Genomic DNA, 16,800 nt, shown 5'->3' with positions numbered 1-16,800 from the left:
ACACACAGAGGGAAACACACACACACAGAGGGAAACACACACACACAGAGGGAAACACACACACACACACACACAGGGAAACACACACACACACAGAGGGAAACACACACTTCTCTCCCGCTCCCTTTTTGCTGCACAGAGAATCAAAGTCAGTGTTAACAAGCAGCACGCTAATCAGAGGAGAACACCTCCATCTTTCCTCCTCTGTCTGTCCCTGTGTGTGTGTGTGTGTGTGTGTGTGTGTGTGTGTGTGTGTGTGTGTGTGTGTGTGTGTGTGTGTGTGTGTGTGTGTGTGTGTGTGTGTGTGTGTGTGTGATGGAGTGTAAAGCAGCAGGCTCATGCAGGCCGCCAGGAGTTAGCAGTTAGCTGTTAGCATTGTGGAGGCTAATGAGTCTGTCTCTCTGTCTCCTCCTCTATCTGTCTCCCACCTGTCTCTCTACCTGTCTCTCTCTACCTGTCTCTCACCTGTCTCTCTACCTGTCTCTCTCTACCTGTCTCTCACCTGTCTCTCTACCTGTCTCTCTCTACCTGTCTCTCACCTGTCTCTCTACCTGTCTCTCTCACCTGTCTGCCTCTCTCACCTGTCTCTCTCACCTGTCTCTCACCTGTCTCTCTCACCTGTCTCTCACCTGTCTCTCACCTGTCTCTCTACCTGTCTCTCTCACCTGTCTCTCTCACCTGTCTCTCACCTGTCTCTCTACCTGTCTCTCACCTGTCTCTCTACCTGTCTCTCACCTGTCTCTCACCTGTCTCCAGGAGCTGGGCAGCGTGTACAGCACCCTGGCGGCGGTGCTGAACTCTGGGGACATTGAGTTTACTCCCGTGGCGTCGGAGCATCAGACGGACAAGAGCATCATCACCAACATCTCTGTGCTGGAGAACGGTGAGACCTGATGGACCTGACAGAGTCTAGTCCCTGTACCCTCAGACTCCTCAGACTCCTTAGACTCCTCCCTCTGCTCCTCGTACCAACTCTGGCTCCTCTCTGGTGTCCTCCCAGTGGCCTCGCTGCTCTGCATCCGCTCCGACGAGCTCCAGGAGGCCCTGACCTCCCACTGCGTGGTGGCGCGGGGGGAGACCATCGTCAGGCCCAACACGGTGGAGAAGGCGGGGGAGGTGAGGGACGCCATGGCCAAGGCTCTGTACGGACGCCTCTTCAGCTGGATCGTCAACCGCATCAACGTGCTGCTGCGGCCCGACAGCGACCCGGGGTGAGTCAGGATGGGGGCTGGGGGGCTGGGGGTCAGGGAGGCAGAGAAACAGACGAAGATCGTCATGAATTTCATCAAAGAAGAAGAATATGGTTCATGGTCCATGATGAAACTGACCCAGAGGATCATCCTTAGACCCAGAGATTAAGATCTTTGACCTTTTTGACCTGCAGGGAGGAGGACAAAGGCCTGAACATCGGCATCCTGGACATCTTTGGGTTCGAGAACTTCAAGAAGAACTCCTTCGAGCAGCTCTGCATCAACATCGCCAACGAGCAGATCCAGTTCTACTTCAACCAGCACATCTTCGCCTGGGAGCAGGTACGGGCTGCTTGAGACCCTTTACACCCTTAGACCCCCGCTACGCTCACCCTGCACGCTGCTGCACCTCCCTCTGACAGGAGCACACACCTCCTCTGTCAGAGCCCGCTTTAAGACACGTCTGCTGCTCTGCGTACAGCGTGGAGTGTGTGTTTCAGCGTGGAGTGTGTGTTTCAGCGTGGAGTGTGTGTTTCAGCGTGGAGTGTGTGTTTCAGCGTGGAGTGTGTGTTTCAGCGTGGAGTGTGTGTTTCAGCGTGGAGTGTGTGTTTCAGCGTGGAGTGTGTGTTTCCCCCTCAGGGTGTGTGTGTGTGTGTGTGTGTGTGTGTGGGTGGGGGGGGCAGAGAGCAGTTTGCTCCTATTAATTGATGTGGTCTCTCCCACAGAGGGGACTCATGAATCACGGTCTATGAGGGTCAATCAGGAGCTCACTTTGACTGGATGTGACTCTGGGGAGCAGTTGGCAGCAGGCCCACACACACACACACACACACACACACACACACACACACACACACACACACACACACACACACACACACACACACACACACACACACACACACACACACACACACACACACATCTCCCATACATGCTGCGTGTAGTCAGAGGAGTAAAGACTCTGTGACAGTCGGACTCTGACGTCCTCCCTCAGCGTCTGCTCTCCCTCCTCCTCCTCCATCGTTCTGGTTCATCCTGACTCTGGAGGCTGGAGACCTCCTGATCCTCCGCCTCCTGATCCTCCGCCTCCTGATCCTCCGCCTCCTGATCCTCCACCTCCTGCAGAGATCCTAATGCAGCGTGTTTCTCTCACAGCGTGCAGCTCACGCTACGATGAGCGCGTTGATTTGATGCTGTTTGTTCCTGTTTGGTCTTTTCTCCTCAGAAGGAGACGTCCTCAGTCCTTCAGCTGAGTCACCCAGAGTCAGCGGCCCTGATGGGGTCAGCTGGGCTCAGAGGAGGGTGGAGAACAAAGCTGAGCTCACAGTGAGGCAGAGAGTGATCAGGTCTTACATAACCAGGAAACAGGCCCTGCTCTTTGCTCTGCGCTCGCTGTGAGGCATCTGAGGAGTTTCCTCTGACTGTTCATCGTCAGAGCGCTCACAGAGGAAACACGGAGCTGAGCAGAGACCTGAGAGGGTTAAACCGTTACACACGGCCCAGTGAGCCAACACAAAGGTGTTTGAGAGGAAAGCCGGCTACAAACCCAGAGCTGGCTCCAACATCCCCAAAATAATCTCTGTGTTCAGAGTTCAGACCGGCACACATGGGACCAGACCTGGGTTTGAGACCTGCTCTGGTCTCAGGGGGGCCGGTGGTCACAGTTCAGGCCAGACGTGTCCAGACTGTGGTGGTTTAGTCATTTCATTTCAGGTTCATCACAAGGAAACACTTCACACTGTAAAAAATTTACCGTGAATTGACAGGAAAACTTTAACATTTTTGATACAACACTGTAAAAAATTACTGTTTATTCACAAAAGAAAAAGTAATATTTTTCATACAACGTTGTTAAAAAATTACTGTTAATTTAAAAGATAACACCAATATTTTTGATACAACACTAAAAATTTTCTGTGAATTTTCAAGAAAATCAAAATTTTTAATACAACACTGTAAGAAATTACCATAAATTTACAAGAAAAATTCAAAATTTTTGATTCAACACTGTAAGAAAATTACTGTGAGTTTAAAGAAAACGTAAACATTTATAATACAACACTGTAAAAAATTACTGTGAATTTACAGGGTGAATTTAAATTTAAAACACTGTAAAAAAAATTAGTGTTAATTTACTAGAATGATTCAAATTTCTAATTCAACACTGTAAAAAATCACTTTGAGTTTACAAGAAAACTTTCATTTTTGATACAACACTGTAAAAAACTACTGTGAATTCAAAAGAAAACGATTTAATTTTTTTAAATGTGATGTAATTTAATGTATGACATTATTGTAATTTCAAGCTAATTTTTTTATTCCATTTTTTTGCAGTGCATTCACTTTCTGTAATGCAATATAAAGTATTACACTGTAAAGATAAATTACAGAACATGCACCGTAGAGAAACAAGAAGTTACTGGACATTTCTGCTGCCAAGATTTAGCATCATTTTTCAGTGGAACTTTTTACAGTGTAGTGTCAATGTAAGCCGCACAGTTTACAGTGAAACTGAGACTCAGATAAATCTGCTCCTGGTTTTTAACTGTGAGGAGGTGATTGAAGTTTCTATCTGGACCGTAAACAGCGCGCTGCAGGAACAGGACGTCCTAACAGGAAGTCCTGTTCGCTGTTTGTTTGCTGAGGAACAGGAAGTTGTCTGTGGTTGGTCGGATGATGGGATCAGAGATTTACCCTGACAGCAGAGCGACGTGGAGAAGGTCTAAGCCCTGTTTCTGTCTCAGCGTCTGTCTTTTCTGCGCAGGACGAGTACCTGAACGAGGAAGTGGAGGCTCGCATGATCGAGTACGAGGACAACCGGCCCCTCCTGGACCTGTTCCTGCAGAAACCCATGGGGATGCTGTCCCTGCTGGACGAGGAGAGCCGCTTCCCACAGGCCACAGACCAGACCCTCGTAGGTCAGTCCTCTTTGGGCACAAACAGTTTTTACTTCAGGAGTGAAAACAGAAAGTTGTCCTCACGTCGACCGTGCTTCTGTGGGTGTTTCAGATAAATTCGACGATAACCTGAAGACCAAAAGCTTCTGGAGACCAAAGAGAGTGGACCTGGGCTTCGGCATCCACCACTACGCTGGAAAGGTGATTCCTGACGCTGACGTCCTGTGAGCTCTGACCGAAGCTCCTCCCCTAACTGTGCTGCTCTGTGTGGGTCCTCCAGGTGATCTACAACGCTGCAGGCTTCCTGTCTAAGAACAGGGACACGCTGCCCGCTGACATCATCCTGCTGCTCAGGTCGTCAGAAAACGAGCTCACACGCAAACTGGTCACCCACCCCCTCACCAAGACAGGTACGTCAGCGCCTTTTCTACCGCTCACAGCTCACACAGCGCCGCAGATTTAACCAAGCTAACGAAGAGTCACCTCCTCAGAAACACACAGGAGCTCCTCTCTGAGCCAGCTCTCCTCCTCCTCTCTGATTTCTCTCCAGGTAACCTCGCTCACACCAAGGGGAAGGGCATCAACACGCTGCGGACGCCGTCACGCACCATCACCTTCGCCAAGGTACAACACGCCGCCTCTGTCTGCGTTAGCTCTGTGTGTTATCTCCTACGTCCTCATGAAGAGATGTTCAGGCTGTTTCCTCTTCCTGCTCTCTGACCCCTGACCCCAAACCCTGACCCTGACCCTGACCCTGACCCTGAAGATGCTCGTAGCTCAAACCCAGTTTTTGTTTCTGTTTAATCAAACTTCCTGTGTCTCTGTCTCTGTCTCTGTCTCTGTCTCTGTCTCTGTCTCTGTCTCTGTCTCTTGGTTTCTGTGGGGGAAGATGGGAGTGCTGACCTTGTACAGTTCTTTTTCTGTCACTGAGGTAAACTCGTCATTTCATAGTTAGTTTCTGAAGCCGCCGGCTCCTCCTCCTCCTGTCTCTAGAGCTCCTAAACGTAGATTTAAACTCTGTTTCCTCTAGAGCCAGTAACAGTTAGAGCCTCCGTAGATCAGATCTGTAGATTTAGACTCAAACACCGTTAACGTCCACTCCTCTGTCTCAGCTCGTCTGCACCGTGAAGAGGACTGAGATCCTCTAAATAAAACGGACTGGAAGTCATTCCTGTTTCCAGACTCTTTCTAGAGAAATCTAGCTGGACGTAGAGCTCCACAGTGTTTCCTTTGAATCTGTTAAAACAGAAATCAGGATCAGAAAAGCTTCGTTAGCCCCGAGGGTAGAATAAACATCCTCTTTGACGGTTTCTTCTCCATCGTCTCTCTGACAGAGGAGATAAACCTCTGAACCAGCAGCGTTAGCAGGTCTGTCTGACCCGGATCACTCAGACAGACTCAGGTTTAGTCTGAGCGCGTGCAGAGCGGTCTGTGGGGGTAAAACTGGAGCTTTCAGGATGAAGTAAACAGACGCCACTTCAGCGTCAGAGATGGAAAAAGACAAAAACAGACGTGAACATTTTGTCCCAGAGAAAAACCTGCTCAGAAACTGACTTCTTCTGCAAAATTAAAGGTTTTTCAACAAAGTAACTCAGTAATAACTTTCCCTGGTAACTAGTTACATGTATGGAGTAATCCAGTTACTAATTTAGTTACTTTTAGGGAAAGTAACTGTAACTGTTGAGGCTGATCTCTGCGTGTGTCTGTGCAGCCGGTGGATCCTGGAGACACGCCGTACCACCCGAGGGAAACCACCAACATGAGGACCCAGACCGTGGCCTCCTATTTCAGGGTGAGTCCACTTTGATTAGACCAGTTCCTGACCCGGTCTCCAGGTAGACCTCACTAACCGGTCTGACCCCGTCCCAGTACTCTCTGATGGACCTGCTCTCCAAGATGGTGGCCGGGCAGCCGCACTTCGTCCGCTGCATCAAACCCAACAACGACCGCCACGCCAACAAGTTCGACCGCGAGAAGGTTCTGGTTCAGCTCAGGTACACGGGAGTCCTGGAGACCGCCAAGATCAGACGACAGGGATACTCGCACCGCATCCTGTTCGCCAACTTCGTGAAGAGGTCAGACGCTCAGAGATGACAAAGATTACTCATCACTAACTAACCCGTCAGTAACCAGAGGTTTCACCGTTAATCTCTGCTGCAGGTACTACATCCTGGCTTTCCACGCCCACCAGGAGCCAGCAGGGACCCCAGAAACCTGCGCCGCCATCCTGGAGAAGGCCAAGCTGGAGAGCTGGGCCATGGGGAAGACCAAGGTGAGAGGAGGGGGGAGGTCTGTCAGGGTCTCAGGATGGGTCTGCACGGCTGCTCAGTCTTTCAGAGGATCCCAAACCCTGCAGACCTTCAGAAACCAGGAGCACTGGTCCTGAGTCCACAGAGACCACCCAGCTTTTCCTGAGTCTCTGAGAGAGCCAAGACCGGTTTCAGCAGCAGTCTGAGGCGCTACTCTCACTGAGCTGCTCCACAGACAGATTTTATAACAATATGAACAAATCTTTAAGTGTCGGTTCACTGACAGGCACAGACGGTCTGTGCTCCACATGGCACAACCCAGCACAGGTAGATTAAAGTTAACTGAGAAAAATGACACTCAGTTTATCTTTTTCTCCATTTTAAAAATGGACAACACACTGACAGACTGCCAGTCTGTGCCATGTGGAGCACAGACTGCCAGTCTGTGCCATGTGGAGCACAGACAGCCAGTCTGTGCCATGTGGGGCACAGACTGCCAGTCTGTGCCATGTGGGGCACAGACTGCCAGTCTGTGCCATGTGGGGCACAGACTGCCAGTCTGCCATGTGGAGCACAGACAGTCAAGTGATGCTATGTGGGGCACAAACAGCTGGTCAATGCCATGTGGAGCACAGACAGTCGGGCTGTGCCATGTGGAGTACTGACGGTTGGGCTGTGCCATGCAGAGCACAAACTGCCAGCCTGTGTCACGTGGAGCACAGATAGTCAAGTGATGCTATGTGAAGCACGAACAGTCGGGCTGTGTTATGTGGAGCACAGACAGTTTGTGTGCTCCTTTGTGGTGTGTTAATGGTGTGTTTGTGGCGTCTTGGCCTCTCTCAGGTGTTCCTGAAGTATTACCACGTGGAGCACCTGAACCTGATGGTGCAGCAGGCCACGCAGCGGATCGTCCTGCTGCAGGCGTACGTCCGGGGGTGGCTGGGAGCGAGGAGATACCGTCGGGTCTTAAAGGAGCGGGAGCAGAGCGCTCTGGTGCTGCAGTCAGGTTTGAAAACTTTTCCCCAGCTCCTCAGTTTCTCTCTCTGTCCGTGTAAACCCCCTCTTTAACCTGTGTGTGTGTGTGTGTGTGTGTGTGTGTGTGTGTGTGTGTGTGTGTGTGTGTGTGTGTGTGTGTCTGCAGCGTACAGAGGACACAAAGCTCGGAGGAAGGTGGCCGACGGGAAGAGCAAAGCAAAGTTAGAGACCTTCATCATCCAGTTTCAGGCCGGTAAGGAGAGAAGATAATCCTGCTTCTTCCTGCTTCACTTACAGTGTGTCTAACTCCTCTTCCTCCTCCTCCTCCTCCTCCTCCTCCTCCTCCTCCTCCTCCTCCTCCTCCTCAGTCTGCAGAGGATACCTGGCCAAGAAGAAATACAAGGAGCTGGTGGAGGAGAAGAACAGAGCTGCAACCAAGATCCAGGCGCGCTACAGAGGACACAAGGAGAGGAAGAACTTCAGAGGGAAACGGTCAGACAGGAAGTGTGACGCAGAGACACTTAGAGAGAGTGTGTGTGTGTGTGTGTGTGTGTGTGTGTGTGTGTGTGTGTGACGTCTGTTTGATCTGTTTCAGGGAAGCCAAAGAGAAAGAGGAGAGGAGTCGTAAAGAAAAGGAGGAGGAAACTCCTGACCCAGAGAGGAGTGAAGGGAGTCCTCCGGCCTCCTCCCAGGAGGAGGAAACCAAAGCTGCCGTGGTCCTCCAGAGCAACTTCAGAGGATACAAGGAGAGGAAGAAGTTCAAGGAGAGGAAACAGGCCCAGACGGAGGCGAGGCCGGAGGGAGCAGAGGAGGAAGGAGGAGATGAAGAAGGAGAGACAGAGCCGACCACCAACGAGGAGGAAGGAGAGAAGACGCCTGAGAACGAGAACGACGAAGACGAGAGCACGTACGAGGCAGAGGAGGACTTCGACAGCGATCACACTCAGGTCCCAGACGACGAAGAGCAGACCGGAGTGGACGACGACGCTCCCATCGAAGACGCCGTGGCCGCCGATGTTTGGCAGGAAGAGCAGGACGAGAACAAGCTGCAGAACGGGAAAGAAGAAGGAGGAGTCAGCGTGGAGGAGGAGACGAAGGCCGCCACCGTCCTGCAGAGCAACTTCAGAGGTCACAAGGAGAGGAAGAGGCTGCAGGAGGAGGGGAGGATCCCCGCCAAGAAGAAGAAAGCTCAGAGCGAAGACGCCGCTCCTCCTGAGGTCACATCAGGAGAGCCAGAGGAAACCAAGGCAGCCGTCGTCCTGCAGAGTAACTTCAGGGGCCACAAGGAGCGCAAACGGCTGGAGGAGGAGGGCAAGATCCCCAAGAAGAGGAAGAAGGAGGCGGAGAGAGCAGCTCCTGAGTCAGGACAGGAGGAGGAGAAGGCCGCCACCGTCCTGCAGAGCAACTTCAGAGGCCACCGAGAGAGGAAGAAGATGAAGGCCGAGAGGGAGGCCAGGAAGAAAGCCAAGGAGGAGGACTACGAGGAGGCCCAGGAGGCCCTGGAGGACGCCGTGGAGGATGCCGTGGACGTCTCCCATGTGGTGATAGAGCGGAGAGACGAGGCGGACGCTGAGAAAGAGAGACAGGAGGAGGAGCAGGCGGCCGTCGTCCTCCAGAGCAACTTCAGAGGATATAAAGACCGCAAGAACCTGAAGGCCAACAAGCAGGGCGCCAAGAGGGACGCCGCCCAGCTGCACAGCTTCTCCATAGAGGTAACACCACCAGAGTCTGCCACACCCTTTCACAATAAAAGTTTGTTTTCAAACAGGAAGTACGGTGCAGAGAGAAATTCACAATAAAAGTTTGTTTTCAAACAGGAAGTAGTGTGCAGAGAGAAATTCACAATAAAAGTTTGTTTTCAAACAGGAAGTATGGTGCAGAGAGAAAAGCAAAATAAAAGCGTCAAACGTCAAAGATTTGGAGCTTGAACAAAAACTGAATCTCACACACACACAAACTCTCACACACTCACACACCCTCCCTGAGTCTGAGTCTCTGAGTCTTTAAATCCCTAAATCTCTGACTTTTTTTGAGTCTCAGGGTTTTTGAGTCTTTGTGTCTCTGACTCTCTGACTCTTTGAGTCATTAAGTTGTTTAGTCATTGAGTCTCTGAGTCCCTGAGTCTCTGAGTCCCTGAGTCTCTGAGTCCCTGGGTCTCTAAGTCTTTGAGTTTCTGAGTCTCTGAGTCGTTAAGATTCAGGAACTCTGAGTCTTTAAGTCTTCCTGTTTCAGAGTTCCTGAGTCCCTGAGTCTTTAAGTCTTTGAGTCTTTGAGTCCCTGAGTCGTTGAGTTTCAGAGTCTCTTAGTCCCTGAGTCTCTGAGTCTTTGAGTTTCTGAGTCTTTGAGTCCCTGAGTCTTTAAATTTCTGAGTCTTTGAGTCCCTGAGTCTTTGAGTTTCTGAGTCTTTGAGTCTCTGAGTCTTTGAGTCCCTGAGTCTTTGAGTCCCTGAGTCTTTGAGTTTCTGAGTCTTTGAGTTTCTGAGTCTCTGAGTCTCTGAGTTTTTGAGTTTCTGAGTTTTTGAGTTTCTGAGTCTCTGAGTCTCTGAGTCTTTGAGTCCCTGAGTCTTTGAGTTTCTGAGTTTCTGAGTCTTTGAGTTTCTGAGTCTCTGAGTCTTTGAGTTTCTGAGTCTTTGAGTTTCTGAGTCTTTGAGTTTCTGAGTTTTTGAGTTTCTGAGTGTCTGAGTCTCTGAGTCTCTGTTTGTACTCTGTCTGGTCTCCTCTACAGATCGCCAAAGCGTCTCAGGACTTCCTGGCCCTGCAGCAGAAGTTGAACGAGATCATCCAGGCTCATCAGTCGAACCCTGAGAACAACGGCATGTTCGTGAGAGGGAAGGCGGTCAACGGCTTCGCCCCCCAGAACCACCAGACCAGTAAGGAGTCAGAGAACAGAGGACAGGAAGTGTGTTTGTATCAGGAGGTGGTCACAGACATGGAGGTTTTCACAGTTCAGACACTTTGGACCAAAAACACCAGGTCTGTGCTCCTTACAGGGAGCTGCAGGGACTCTGAGCCTCCTCTGAGCCTCCTCTGAGCCTCCTCTGAGCCTCCTCTGTACCTCCTCTGTACCTCCTCTGTACCTCCTCTGTGGAGTGGCGCAGAGCGGCGTGCAGAGTCTGGTGTCAGCTGTTTCCTCATCGTCCTCTCTTGATATTAAATAGATTTTCATTCCTCCGCCTCAGAAAGACGGTGATGTTATCGATGTTATCGCCGTACGCCGTTCTCTCAGAGCGATTAGATCAGGAAACCAGGGACAGTCAAGTGTCCACACAGGAAGTGTGTGTCATCAGAAATCAGACGAGGTGCGTTCAGGTGATCAGGTGATGGGGGGGGGGGTTCATCTCTCTGCAGACTGGCGTCCTGATGATGAACGAGCAGCAGTGATTGGCTTCATGTGATCAGAGCGTGATGCGTTCTGACACGTCTCTAATATCTGAGCGTCTCAGGAAATTAGCGTGTTTGCCCTTTATGGTGCCTCCTGTAGCTCGTCCCCTCAGGTGGAGCTGAGTGAATTACCTCTGACGCTTCCAACGCCGTGTGAAAGCGGCGTTTCCTCAGCTCCACTCAGAGCCCATCTGTGCCGTACGTTTCAGAACAAACTGTCAGGGTCGCCGTGATGAAAGCCGAGTGGCCGCATCGCTCTTCATCACGGGAAAAGGTCGCCCAAACGTTAATCACGTTTGGTGGCTCCAACAATTATGTCAGGAATTAATCAGCGGCGGCGTGAAATTAGCTCGGCTTGTGTGGAAACACGGCGACCTTTGGAGGAAGTTGTTCAATAATAACACAAACTTTCACCTGCTCCCCGCTCGCTGCTCGCCACCGCCATGATGGATCACTGCGCTGTTTGTCCTCATACACACTCATAATGAGCTGCAGGCAAAGGGCAGCTACACCACCACCACCACCCACCACCACCCCCTACCACCACCATCATCATCATCATCATCATCATCATCATCATCATCATCATCATCACCATAACACAGGAGGGAGGGTGGGAAACACACACGGCTCGATACGGTGCAGGGAATCGATCCCAGAGTGAGAGGTCACTGCGTGTCAAAGATTGTTTTCACTGCAGCTCCGTTGGAAAATTCACGCCTGAAGGCCCCGAGGTCAAACTGAGAGCAGCTCCATGAGGACGAGGGGGATGAGGGGGTCCACAGAGATCCACAGAGATCCATAGGGATCCACAGGGATCCACAGGGATCCACAGGGATCCACAGGGATCCACAGGGATCCACAGAGATCCACAGAGATCCACAGGGATCCACAGAGATCCACAGGGATCCACAGAGATCCACAGGGATCCACAGGGATCCACAGGGATCCACAGGGATCCACATCATCTGTTTCATTGTCCGTGCAGTGGAGCACAGACAGAGAGGCTAAGGCAGGACCAAACAGACCCAGTTTGAGTCTGATCACTTCTCGTCTCTCTGTCTTTGTTTTGTGGACAGTTTGTCGTCTTTAATCTCATATTTACAGACTCTCAGAGACTTTCCTCAGCACAGGTGAACAATCTGAGCTGGACCAGGTCAGAGAAAGTCCGGTAAAACTCTTAGTGGTTCTGAAAAACCTGATCCATGCAGGCTTTGTTTCCCACAATAAAGATGGTTCACAAGCAAACGAGACGATCAGCTAACACCATCCGTCATTCACAGCTACACTCACACACTTCACCTGAGAGTTAGAGGAATTCTGGGAAATGTAGGAAATGAAGATGAAGAGTAGGAAAAGTAAAAAGCAGCAGCTTTAACGTCTGAACTGATAATTTAAAGGCTGAACACTCCTCCTTCACTGATAGCATCCATCCTTTCTTTCTTTCAGCTGAGAAGAGACTCTCTCGGACCCCCCGTAGGACCCAGCAGCCAAAGACCCTGAACACCCCCGAGGACTCCACGTACTACAACCTGATCCATGTGAGTCAGAGGAAGATGGAGAACAGTTTGACTCTAACAAAGCCTCCGTCAGCGGGGCTCTGGTCCCCACACACCCACCTCCACATTGCTCCATCGATCAGCAGTTTGTCTGCTCGTGTTGCTCTGTGAGCTACAGATGTTCAGAGAGAGATCAGCCAATCACAGAGCTGCCTGCAGCCCGCCACTCCTCAGGCTCTTAATAACCGTTCAGTTTCTGATGGAGGAAGTTTCTCTGTTATTCCCTCTGCTCTCTGACTTATTTCAGTCAACAGACAGGAAGTTATGACAGAAAAAAAAATGATAACAATAATAATGATAACAATAAAAATGATAATAAAAAATAATGATAATAACGCTAATAATAATTGTGATAATAATATTAAAAAACAGTAATAATGCTAATAATAATATTAATGCTAATAATAATAATGATAACAATAAAAATGATAATTAAAAATAATGATAATAATGCTTATAATATAAGAAAATAATAATAAAAATAATAATAATGCTGGTAATAATAATGCTTATAATAATAATAATATGCTGAAAATAATTATTTAATAATATTGAAAACAATAATAATGCTAATAATTATATTAATAATATTAATAATAATGCTTATAATGATAATAATATTAAAAATAATAATTATAATTATGATAATATTAATGATAATAATTATGATAGTAAAAATAAAAAATGACTGTGTATTGCACTTCTAAACAAAGTGCTCTTACAGCAGTCCATCTAATCAGCCGATTGATCAGCTGATCAATCAGCTGATTAGATGTTTTAGATAAACCAACCTGTGTCTCGTCCTGTGGTTGAAAGAAATTCCTCAGCTTCCTGTTTTCCTTCAGTCAGACTCTCAGACTGTGACTCCCTGACGCCTCAAACTGAGTCTTTATGGGTCAGACTGACCACAGGGTCCAGACCCCCTGACCTGAACCTGATCCTTGGTGTCCCTGAGGACATCAGGAGTGTGTGACAGTAACCTGTCTCTGTCTCTGTCTCTGTCTCTGTCTCTGTCTCACACAGCGCTCCGTCCAGGACGACAAGAGGAAGCCCCGCAAAGAAGAGTAAGTGTGTGTTTCTCCTCTCAGACTCTGATGCTGAGCTCAGAGCCAGCATAGGGACCAGGTCTGGGTCCAGACTTAATGATCTGTGTGGACGATCTGCTAAAGTGTGTGTTCAGAGTGTGTGTTCAGAGTGTGTGTTCAGGCCACAGGGTGAGAGCTGGAGATAGACTGAAGTAGAAGAAGACATGGTGCTTTATCACAGCAGTCTAAAGACAGACACACACACACACACACACAGACACACGCATACACACACACTCACATAGACACACACCATTTGTGATCGTTTGTCAGCTGATAAATAAAGGCGGCGATGAACAGGAGCAGTTTTTATGCTTCATTAAGGACGAGAAGGTCAGCAGGAGAGACGGGCTGAGACTGAGACTGACAGACCAGGAGGAGGAGGAGGAGGAGAGAGGAGGTGACAGGAAAGGGGAGGAGGTAGAGGAGGATTGAACAGGATCTGATCTCTGAGCCTCTGAAAGTCCAGGGTCCACTCTGTTCCTCCTCGTTAAATCTCCTTTGAGTCGTCACTTTTTGATTGACAGGCAGGTCGTCCAATCAGGTCAGGCCTGCATGAACCCACTGGATGAACTCGTCCCGCCCTGCAGCAGGACGCCACCGTCTGTGTCAGAGGATCATCAGGAGCGTGGACAGATACTGACCTCCTCCTCCTCTCAGCGCCTTGTTTCCTGTTTGATCCTGAGCGCTGGTTACACGCCGACGCCATCAGACGCCTCTCTCTGATTATTTCCCATAATTCATGCAGCGGTCCAGAGAACAGCCCATAATTACAATCAGGGAAACACTCAGACAACAACACACTCATCAGGACTCAGTGTGTGTGTGTGTGTGTGTGTGTGTGTGTGTGTGTGTGTGTGTGTGTGTGTGTGTGTGTGTGTGTGTGTGTGTGTGTGTGTGAGGTCAGGTCAGGCCTCACACTCATCAGAGTTAAATCATCAGTTTACAGTTTACGACGTCTCCACTGTTCCTACAGCTCTGCAGACACACACACTCTGCAGACACACACACTCTGCAGACACACACACTCTGCAGACACACACACTCTGCAGACACACACACACTGATTTCCGATAGCAGGCTCAGTGGTGTGTCCATGGTGTGTGAAGCTCATTGATCCATGTGTGGAAACTCTCTCTGCTTCCTGAACCTGCTGATGGTCAGAGGTCAAAGGTCAAAGGTCAGAGGTCAGAGCAGGGATGGGAACCTTTCACATTAAAATGATACGGTACAGATGCTCAGTACCTGGCACTTTGTGTTGATACGCAACATTTCCAATTTTCAGTGCTTTTTTGTGTTTATGTGGTAATAAAAGGTCTGAAGGTCTAACCCGAGGTCTGAAGGTCTAACCTGAGGTCTGAAGGTCTAACCTGAGGTCTGAAGGTCTAACCTAAGGTCTGAAGGTCTAACCTAAGGTCTGAAGGTCTAACCTAAGGTCTGAAGGTCCAACCTTAGGTCTGAAGGTCTAACCTAAGGTCTGAAGGTCCAACCTTAGGTCTGAAGGTCTAACCTGAGGTCTGAAGGTCTAACCTGAGGTCTGAAGGTCTAACCTGAGGTCTGAAGGTCTAACCTAAGGTCTGAAGGTCCAACCTTAGGTCTGAAGGTCTAACCTGAGGTCTGAAGGTCCAACCTTAGGTCTGAAGGTCTAACCTAAGGTCTGAAGGTCTAACCTGAGGTCTGAAGGTCTAACCTGAGACGTTTGGACTCAGAGTGTTGAATCCAGTCTGTCAGGAGGAGAGGGTCTGTTGTCCTGATGTGAGCCGGACCAGGATCTGGAGGAGGAGCAGAGGCTCTTTGTTTCTGTCCCAAAGGCTGACACGTCTCTGGGTTTAACGTCTCCTCTGTCTGCAGACCTGCTCTTCTTCTTCTTCTGTGGTTTTTTATTAGCTGCTGTCAGACTGCTTCCTGTGGTCTGAGACTTTCATTTCCTCTGCTGTTGGATCTCCTCACAAACTCAGAGCGACGCAGAAACAGAAGTTTCTACTCGTAGAGCAGATTCAGCAGATTCAGCAGGATGACTCAGTGATTCATGGTTTCATATCAAACAGGTCTGAACGTCCACTAACTGTCCCTCCGTCTCTCCGTCCTGTGTCTCTGTCCCTCTGTCCCTCAGCCCAGGGAAGCTCCTGGATGTGGACGACCGTTACTACAGAGAGCTGTCCTCCAGCAGGTCTGAGCCCAGCCTCCCCACAGAGACCACGTCGACTCGCAGCACGCCGGAGAGACGCATGTCCTTAGAGAGGAGGCGCTCCATGGACAGACGGAGGTCCATGGACAGGAGGCAGTCTGCAGCGGGGGGGCGGCAGACCAGAGAGAGGGCCGTGACTGAACCAGGACCCCTGAAACGAGGGAACGACTCCAGGTCAGACTCAGGGGGCGGGTAGAGGACTATTCAGACTGTCATAAGCTAATGGAAGCTAGCGTAGGCTAAATGTTGGCTAAGGCTAGCTCTGAGCCTTGATGTGAAATAGAATTTAACATTAATTCATTAACATGATCTTTGTTATGTCGAGATAAGGAGATATTTAGTGGTTATCGTGAGGTAAAGGTGAATAAAAACAGAAACCTCTGGTCGCTCTGGGTCTGTACCCATCAGCCCGCTGCCAGTCTGAGCCTCTGACTGGTTTTACTGGGTCACTGAGTCAGGAAGCAGCTCAGGGTCGATCCACAAACAGATCCAGTTTGAAAACAAGCAATCAGCTCATTTCATGTCAGCATACACTCAGATTAATCCGTCATAATCCCGTTACCATCCAGGAGATTACAGAGCGTTCGTCCCCTCAGATAGGAGCTGTTTTAATTTTAGATTATTGGGGTAAACGAGTGAGGAAGATGGAGGAGGGATGAAAACTCTGCTGGGTCTGTACGTCACGTTTCACAGCTTCCTCTGCCGTGTCTCTGCCACAGGCGCTCCGTCCCCAGGCTGCCGTCCACAGAGAGCCAGGCCGAGGACAACCCCTACGACTTCAGACACCTGCTGAGGAAGACCTCCCAGAGACGAAGGCTCATCAAACACCTCTGAGAGGACGCTCAGAGCCCACGTGTGTATATTTACTCCATCACACCTTCTCCAAAGACTCTGAGAGGCTTTACTGAGGAGGAGGAGGAGGATGAAGGTCAGTGAAGGTCAGTGTACATAAAGAGGAAGAGCTGGATCTGTAAATGACGGATTGTTCCTTTAGCGCTGAGGTAGACGCTGCGTTTTCTGCTGCATCACTCTGACTTCCTGTCTGATACGCTCTGTAGAAATGTACAAACGCATCTTTAGAGCATGTAAATAAAAGACTACCACACTCTTACACAGACAGGCCTCCATTCAGTCATTCGTTCGGTCAGTCAGTCATTCATTCATTCATTCATGCAGTCATTCATTCATTCATTCATCCATTTAGAAAGCAGAGGGTAAAGCTGGTCTCAGAGCGTTGAACAGGAAGTGTCTGATCTCTTCGTCACGTCTCTGTG

General features: G+C 49.6%; 1 protein-coding gene across 1 annotated transcript in view; it reads left to right on the top strand.

The window, feature by feature from the left end:
* The window catches only part of myo3a (myosin IIIA), a 71,780-nt gene extending 55,325 nt beyond the window's left edge, over positions 1-16,455 (top strand). Inside the window, exons 20-39 of the mRNA XM_074693824.1 lie at positions 757-883; positions 1,001-1,211; positions 1,385-1,532; positions 3,958-4,111; positions 4,203-4,291; positions 4,371-4,500; positions 4,641-4,714; positions 4,980-5,021; positions 5,802-5,882; positions 5,960-6,165; positions 6,251-6,362; positions 7,183-7,345; positions 7,481-7,567; positions 7,683-7,806; positions 7,910-9,026; positions 10,039-10,183; positions 12,144-12,235; positions 13,277-13,317; positions 15,452-15,700; positions 16,246-16,455. Coding sequence (XP_074549925.1) covers positions 757-883; positions 1,001-1,211; positions 1,385-1,532; positions 3,958-4,111; positions 4,203-4,291; positions 4,371-4,500; positions 4,641-4,714; positions 4,980-5,021; positions 5,802-5,882; positions 5,960-6,165; positions 6,251-6,362; positions 7,183-7,345; positions 7,481-7,567; positions 7,683-7,806; positions 7,910-9,026; positions 10,039-10,183; positions 12,144-12,235; positions 13,277-13,317; positions 15,452-15,700; positions 16,246-16,360 — 3,507 coding nt within the window. The 3' untranslated portion in view covers positions 16,361-16,455. The remainder of the gene's footprint in view (positions 1-756; positions 884-1,000; positions 1,212-1,384; positions 1,533-3,957; positions 4,112-4,202; positions 4,292-4,370; positions 4,501-4,640; positions 4,715-4,979; positions 5,022-5,801; positions 5,883-5,959; positions 6,166-6,250; positions 6,363-7,182; positions 7,346-7,480; positions 7,568-7,682; positions 7,807-7,909; positions 9,027-10,038; positions 10,184-12,143; positions 12,236-13,276; positions 13,318-15,451; positions 15,701-16,245) is intronic.
* Positions 16,456-16,800: the final 345 nt, after the last annotated feature.

This window comes from Halichoeres trimaculatus, unplaced genomic scaffold (genome assembly GCF_033239565.1).
Source record: "Halichoeres trimaculatus isolate MK-OKI-2021-1 unplaced genomic scaffold, fHalTri1.1 fHalTri1_scaffold_18, whole genome shotgun sequence".
In the NCBI taxonomy this organism is placed as follows: domain Eukaryota; kingdom Metazoa; phylum Chordata; class Actinopteri; order Labriformes; family Labridae; genus Halichoeres; species Halichoeres trimaculatus.
Note: the sequence above shows the minus strand (reverse complement) of the source record. Positions and strands in the feature narration are given on the sequence as shown.